Genomic DNA, 8412 nt, shown 5'->3' with positions numbered 1-8412 from the left:
AAAAAATGTTAAAGAAAATAACCCATTTAAAAATAGGCTAAATTGGAACGCTTCTGTAGCTGTGTTCTGAACTAGCAGCTCCAACTTTCCAGGGAAGCTTCTATTGAAAAAGAGCTTGTTCAGAGGAAAGGAGAATGTGGTACAAAAGGAGGCAGAGAGCTGTGAAGGCCTGCAAGGCTTCCACCTGACCCATTCACTTGGTGGAGGTATAGGCTCAGGGATGGGCACCCTACTCATCAGCAAGATCTGAGAAGAGTACCCTGACCAAATCATGGAATTCCTTTAGTGTGGTTCCATCACCAAAAATCTCAGACACCATGCTTGAGACCTACAATGCCACACTCTCTGTCTACCAGTTAGTAGAAAACACAGATGAAACCTACTGCATTGATAATGAAGCACACTATGATATTTGCTTCCGAACCCTCAAGCTTACCACACCAACCTATGGTGGCCTTAACCATCCATTCTCTGCTACCATGAGTGGTGTCACCACCTGCCTTCACTTTCCTGGCCAGCTCAATGTTGACCTCAGCGAGTTGGCCGAAAACATGGTCCCTTTCCCTCAACTCCACTTCTTCATTCCTGGCTTTGCCCCCCTCAGCAGTCGTGGGAGCCAGCAGTACCATGCCGTAATTATGTCTGAACTCACCCAGCAAGTCTTTGATGCCAAGAACATGATGGCAGCATGCGACCCTCGCCATGGGCGATATCTCACTGTTGCTGCTGTTTTCTGTGGTCAGATGTCCATGAAGGAAGTGGACAAACAAATGCTCAAAGTGCAAAACAAAAATAGTAGCTACTTCTTTGAGTGGATCCCCAGCAATGTGAAGACCACTGTGTGTGATATCCCACCTCGTGGGCTCAAGATGGCTATCACATTCATTGGCAACAGCACTGCCATCCAGGAGTTTTTCAAGCACATCTCAGAGCAGTTCATTGCCGTGTTCCACCAGAAGGCCTTCCTCCACTGGTACACAGGGAAAGGGATGGACAAGATGGAGTTCACCGAGGCTGAGAGCAACATGAATGATCTCGTTTCTGAGTACCAATAGTACCAGGATGCCACTGCTAAAGAGGAGGAGTATTTCGGTGATGAGGTAGATGAGGAGATACCCTGCCACCTCAAATCTTCCCATTTCTCCCAACATTCTTTTCCCATCACTCTTTCCTCTAAGGGTTGCATTTTTTTTTGCTGCCATCCTATTTTTCTCTCCTTTGTGGGTGCTGAGCTTTCTGCCCTGTTTTTCCTTCTTTATGACCTGTCACCTCAGTAATAAACTCTTTTCTCCCCACTCCCAGATTGCTCTCCAAGAAGCACAATGTATCCAACCCATAGCCTCAATTTAGGGGCCTTTGTGCCCACTAAGTGCACTGAACTAAAATGCTGACCAAGAGGAAAGGTCCAGGACTCTTTGGCTTTCATTGATGAAGAAGGGGACGAAAATGTTATATTCCTAGTGGAGACAGTTCTCTTGGTAGGTGTTGGAGGGGAAGGGAGAAAATGGAGTGTTCCATTCCATAAAAGTCTGTTGGGGGAGCCAGGCTTTCTAATGTAACTAACATCTCCAGATACTCCCAAACTTGTCATATCTCCAGGTTTCCCTTCCCTTTCTCTCTCTCTCTCTCTCTCTCTCTCTCTCTCTCTCTCTCTCTCTCTCTCTCTCTCTCTCTCTCTCTCTCCCAGCTCTGAGGGAAGTGTTGACAGTATTATTTTTGGCCCCCCAGTCTTAGTTTCTCTCCCAAGTGTTCATTTTTCTTTGGAGGTGTCTGTGCCAAACTCTGCTAGGTGGGCTTCCCCCCTCTGCTCTTTTTCCTCCCTTCATTTTGGGACCCACTCACCCTTCCCAGTCTGCAAAGTGAGAATTGCTTCAACACTCAAAACTCCCTCACTGGAGAAGCATTTCAAATTTCTTCCACTCCCCCAAAAAGCCATCCAAAAGATGGGAGAAGGTGCAAAATGACACTTTCCTTCCCATCATCAAATCTTTCCTTCATTTTCTCTCATCTTTTCCACTTCTGCAGTTTCTATCTTGAGCTCTTCCTCCTCCCACTTCCTAGGTTTCTGTTTTCTTTTGAACTTGCTGCCTTTTTTCACATTGAAAAGACGGTGTTCACAAGCCCCCAAATAAACAGGAAATGAGGAAAAAAAATAGGCTAACTCAACTGACAAAAGAGGTCCAAAAAGTCAATGAGGAGAAGACTGCTTTAAAAAGCAGAATTAGTCAAATGGAAAAGGAGGTTCAAAAGCTCACTGAAGAAAAAAGTTCTTTAAAAATTAGAATGGAACAGATGGAAGCTAATGACTTTATGAGAAACCAAGAAACTACAAAACAAAATCAAAAGAATGAAAAATGGAAGATAATGTGAAATATCTCATTGGAAAAACAACTGACCTGGAAAATAGATCCAGGAGAGACAATTTAAAAATTATGGGACTACCTGAAAGCCATGATCAAAAAAGAGTCTAGACATCATCTTTTATAAAATTATCAAGGAAAACTGCCCTGATATTCTGGAACCAGAAAGTAAAATAAGTATTGAAGGAAGCCACTGATCACTTGAAAGAGATCCAAAAACTGAAATTCCTAGGAATATTGTAGAGTTCCCGGGTCAAGGAGAAAATATTGCAAGCAGCTAGGAAAAAACAATTCAAATATTGTGGGAAAACAATCAGGACAACACAAGGCCTGGCAGCTTCTCCATTAAAGGGTTAAAAGGCCTAGAATATGATATTCCAGAAGTCAAAGGAGCTAGGATTAAAACCATGAATCACCTATCCAGCAAAACTGAGTACAATAATTCAGGGAAAAAATGGTCATTCAATGAAATAGAGGATGTTCAAGTATTCTTGATGAAAAGACTAGAGCTGAAAAGAAAATTTGACTTTCAAACACAAGAATCAAGAGAAGAATGAAAAGTTAAACAGGAAAGAAAAACCATAAAGGACTCACTAAAGGTGAACTGTTTACATTTCTACATGGAAAAGTAATATTTGTAACTCTTGAAACTTTTTTTCAGGATCTGGGTAGTTGGTGGGATTACACACACACACACACACACACACACACACAAACAGACAGAGAGAACAGGGTAAGTTGAATAGGAAGGGGTCACATCTAAAAAAATGAAATTAAGGGGTGAGAGAGGAATATATTGGGAGAAGAAAGGGAGAAATGAAATAGAGCAAATTGTCTCTCATCAAAGAGGCAAGACAAGGACTTTTCCATGGAGGATATAAGGGGAGAGGTGACAGGGAAAAGGTGAAGCTTTCTGTCATCACATTTGACTCAAGGAAGGAATAACATACACACTCAATTTGGTATGAAAATCTATCTTACACTAGAGCAAAGTAGGGGAGAAGGGGATAAGCAGGGTGAGGGGGATGATGGAAGGGAGGGCAAATGGGAGGAGGGAGCAATTAGTAGTAAACACTCTTGGGGAGGGACAAGGTCAAAAGAGAGAATAGAAGAAATGGGAGGATCAGGATAGCATGGAGGGAAATATAGTTAGTCTTATACAGCATGACTATTATGGAAGTCATTTATAAAAGTACACATATATATATGTATGTATGTATGTATGTATGTATGTATGTATGTATGTATGTATGTATGTATATAGCCTATATTGAATTGTTTGCATTGTCAATGGTGATGTGTGGGGAGGGAGGAAGGAAGAGAAGTTGGGACTCAGAGTTTTAGGAACAAATGTTGAGAACTGTTTTTGCATGCAACTGGGAAATAAGAAATACAGGCAAATAGGTATAGAAATTTATCTTGCCCTACAGGACAAGAGAGAAGATGAGGATAAGGGAATGGAGGGTACGTTGGTGGAAGGGACAATCAGAATGCAGGGCTTTTTGGTGTGGGGGGAGGGGAGAGATGGGGAGAAAATTTGGAACTTAAAATTTTGTGAAAATGAATGTTGAAAACTTAAAATAAATTTAAAAACAATACATGCATTGACAAACACAAATCAATACAAAAATAATTTGAATGACTTTGATGGACCCATGATTTCATCATGTCAATGGTTCAGATTTTAGTTCTGCCATGCCTTCTTATCCTACATGATACTTTTTCCTTATTATTCCATAAATTCTTCATGAATGATCCAGGAAAGACACTGAAGCTTTCTCCTGATACTTTTAATATTTGAGACTGGGTAAAGCACTCATTTTCTCTCTTTTTTTTTCTTTTTAAACTTATTTAATTTTTAGTTTTTAACTTTCCCTTTTTTATGGTTTGGATATTCTAGAACCAGAGGGCAAAATAAGTATTGAAGGAATCCACTGATCACCGCCTGAAAGAGATCCAAAAAGAGAAACTCCTAGGAACATTGTAGCCAAATTCCAGAGTTCCCTGGTCAAGGAGAAAATATTGCAAGCAGCTAGAAAGAAACAATTCAAGTATTGTGGAAATACAATCAGGATAACACAAGATCTAGCAGCTTCTACATTAAGGGATCAAAGGGCATGGAATATGATATTCCAGAAGTCAAAGGAACTAGGACTAAAACCAAGAATCACCTACCAAGAAAAACTGAGTATAATACTTCAGGGGAAAAAATGGTCTTTCAATGAAATTGGGGACTTTCAAGCATTCTTGATGAAAAGTCCAGAGCTGAAAAGAAAATTTGACTTTCAAACACAAGAATGAAGAGAAGCATGAAAAGGTAAACAGTAAAAAGAAGTCATAAGGGACTCACTAAAGTTGAACTGTTTACATTCCTGCATGGAAAGACAATATTTGTAACTCTTGAAACTTTTCAGTATCTGGGTAGTGGGTGGGATTACACACACACACACACACACACACACACACACACACACTCACACATACATGCACACACAGAGACAGAGAGCACAGAGTGAATTGAACAGGATGGGATCATATCTTTAAAAAATGAAATTAAGTGGTGAGAGAGAAATATATTGGGAGGAGAAAGGAAGAACTGGAATGGGGCAAATTATCTCTCATAAAAGAGGCAGGCAAAAGACTTTTTAGTGGAGGGAAAAAGAAGGGAGCTAAGAGAAAAACATGAAGTTTACTCTCATCACATTCCACTAAAAGAAGGAATAAAATGCACACTCATTTTGGTATGAAAATCTATCTTACAACACAGGAAAGTGGGACAGAAGAGGATAAGCAAGGTGGGGGGATGATGGAAGGGAGGGCAATGGGAGGAGGGAGCAATTTGAAGTCAACACTCTTGGGGAGGGACAGGATCAAAAGAGAGAACAGAAGCAATGGGGGGCAGGATAGGATGGAGAGAAATATAGTTAGTCTTACACAACACGACTATTACAGAAGTCATTTGCAAAACTACGCAGATATGGCCTATATTGAATTGCTTGCCTTCCCAAAGGGAATGGGTGGGGAGGGAGGGAGGGATGAAGAGAAGTTGGAAGTCAAAGTTTTAGGAACAACTGTCGAGTACTGTTCTTGCTACTAGGAAATAAGCAATACAGGTAAAAGGGTATAGAAAGTTATATGGCCCTACAGGACAAAAGAGAAGATGGGGACAAGGGAAAGGAGGGATGACAAAAGAGAGGGCAGATTGGTGATAGGGTCAATTAGAATGCTTGGTGTTTTGGGGTGGGGGAGGGGACAAATGGGGAGAAAATTTGGAACCCAAAATTTTGTGATAATGAATGTTAAAAGTTAAATAAATTAATTTTAAAAAAAGTTGAACTGTTTACAGCCCTACATGGGAATATGATATTTGTAACTCATGAGACCTTTCTCAGTATTAGAGTAGTAGTGGAAAATAGATAGATGGATAGATAGATAGATAGGTAGGTAGGTAGATAGATAGATAGATAGACAGACATACAGACAGATAGATGGCACAGGATGAGTTAAATATGAAGGCATGATATCTAAAAATAAAATTAATGGGTGACAGAGGAATGTATTGGAAAAAGAGAACGTGAGAGATAGAATAGGGTAAATTTTCTCACATAAAAGAAGCAAGAAAAAGGTTTCAAAATGGAGCAGAAGATGGGGGAGATGAGAAGTAATGAGTGAATTTTACTCTCATAGGATTTTGCTTAAGAAGGGGATAACATACACCCTTATTTGGGTACCTTACCCTACAGGAAAGTAGGGGGAAAAGGGATAAGAAGGGGAGGTAATGATAAAAGGGAGGACACATTGGAGGAGTGGTAGTCAGAAGCAAACACTTTTAAAAAGAAACAGAGTCAAAGTTGAAAATAGAATTATTGGAAAGTGGGACAAGATGGAGGGAAAGATAGTTAACCTTTCACAACATTACTATTATGGAAGTGTTTTGCATAATTACACATGTATAGCCTCAGTTGAATTTCTTGCTTTCTCAGTGAATGTAATTGGGGAGGAAAGAAGGGAGAGAATTTAGAACTCAAAGATTTAAAAACAAATATTTTAAAAAGTTTTTACATGCAACTGGGAAATAAGATATACAGGCAATGGAGTATAGAAATCTATCCTGCCCTTCAAGAAAGTAAAAGGGAAAATGATAAGAAGGGATGATAATAAAAAGGAGGGTAGATTGGAGCAGGGGGAATCGGAATGAATGCCATCTTGAGGTGGGGGGGGGGAGATGGGGAGAAAATTTGAAACTCAAAATTTTGTGGAAAAGAATGTTGAAAACCAAAATTAAATAAATAATATTTGAAAAAATAAAAAAGAAATTCCCAGGACCTTAAATTAGATTTCAGGTTTATTTACAATTCCAAAAAAATTGTATATCAATTCTTGCATCTGAAATGTATTTCCCTTCACATCTCTGCTTGCTAAAATCCTTCCTTTTCTATAATTCTTACTTAAATGTCACTTTTTAATTAATTTTTTTCTCCAAGATTTTTCAAATTTTGGTAACAATTCATCCTTTATTTATACTTCCATGGGATATTAAGGGAGAACTGGCAGCTCTGGTGTGAGGACATGCTGAGCCCTTCCCAGAGCTATTCATCCACCTTTGATGTCCACCTGATTCACCAGCTCTCCCCTTTGGCTTCAAGAAGCTGTACCATGAATAGTGGCCATATCCAAGTAAAATTGTCTTAGTAGATGAGTTAACCAGACTGCTGGTAACCAACAGTCCTCAAACTTATCAGTTGAGTTAGAGGGATGTCTTCCCTAAACATGTGAAGACCTACCTCCACCAGCAGCATAGAAAGATGAGAATGATCTGTTCCAACTGTCATGAAGGTGGATGAAGAAGGTGCTGTGGAGCATTTAGAGCATTTTAGGTCAGCCAACAAAGATGTTAAGTTCATCCACTGCTTCCCAGACCATTGCCAGTCATCCTGACTTCAAGGACTCTGGGAAAGAAGGAAGCTGGTGGCTTTGTCCAACTCTGTTTTACATTAATCCAATTCACTCAGAAGTCAAGATATTGCCCCATGAGGTAATTTTTTTTAAATGAAGGATAAACAACATGTTTATACCACATTTTCTTTGGGTTTACAGCAATTTATAAAAATATCTCACCTCCCAACCAAATTACAAAATGTTTAATGATAAGGATGATTGGAAATTTATCTTTCTCTCCCCTAGCAACTAGCACGTATTTTTCATATAGTACTTGTCCAATGAATGCTTGGTGGATATTTCTTTTTTCTTGGATTTGTGAAGATTATGTGTATTTGGAAAAAAATTTAAAGAAATACAAATAATAGTATATATTTATTTCACAAGTTTTAACTTTTTGTAGTCATTGGTTTGCTTATACTGAGGTTTTCATAGATTTTACTAAAGATACTCATCTTAACCCTTTCCTGGATTAATTCTCAAATGTATATAATGCTTTAGAATTCAGAATAGCTTGCCATCAAAAAGTCTTTATGACTGTGCTTCTCTTTCCATTCACCATCTCCTTCTATAAGCAAAACTGTTTAATGGAGTGAAATTTCTTCTTAGCATACCCCAAAGAGATTTTTGAATCCTCCTTCCTTTCCCCTTCTTTATGCAAAGAACAAAGAGAGAAAAAGCACCCTATGAAGTGTTACTGACATGTGTGAAAAGCTTCTGATGAGATTTCCTGACAAAGAAAGCTACCCACAGAAAAGTGATCAAGGGCCATTGACCCATATTTAAGTAACGTTTTACCCTTATGTTCATTGTCTTGTCCACAGAAATGGAGGAGAACAAAATAAGTTGTGTAAATGTTAGGATAAGAATGAACTTCTAAAGTTAATTGGGGAAATAGTGGCTGTTAAATGCAATCATATGAAAAGAGACGTCAAGAAGAATTTGAAACCATTTTCAGAACACCATTTCTAAGTGTGATCCTATTCAGATGCACTTAGGGTTAGCCATGAAGGAAAAAGACTCATTGGGACATGGCACATTGCATAGGATGCTGGGCTAATGGCCTTAGCCCAACATAGTGTTGAATCACCCACATGATAGAGTATGGGGAAAA

General features: G+C 39.1%; 1 protein-coding gene across 1 annotated transcript; it reads left to right on the top strand.

Annotated features, from left to right (window-relative positions):
* The first annotated feature begins 317 nt into the window (after positions 1–317).
* Positions 318–1095, top strand: LOC140525261 (tubulin beta chain-like). Its single transcript, XM_072640481.1, has one exon. It carries the CDS (start codon positions 318–320, stop codon positions 1053–1055), a length of 738 nt encoding a protein of 245 aa, XP_072496582.1. The 3' UTR covers positions 1056–1095.
* The last annotated feature ends 7317 nt before the right edge of the window (positions 1096–8412 follow it).

The sequence above is a fragment of the Notamacropus eugenii genome, chromosome 1 (assembly GCF_028372415.1).
Source record: "Notamacropus eugenii isolate mMacEug1 chromosome 1, mMacEug1.pri_v2, whole genome shotgun sequence".
Lineage (NCBI taxonomy): Eukaryota > Metazoa > Chordata > Mammalia > Diprotodontia > Macropodidae > Notamacropus > Notamacropus eugenii.
The sequence above is the reverse complement of the archived record's forward strand: the minus strand, read 5'-3'. Positions and strand labels throughout refer to the sequence as shown.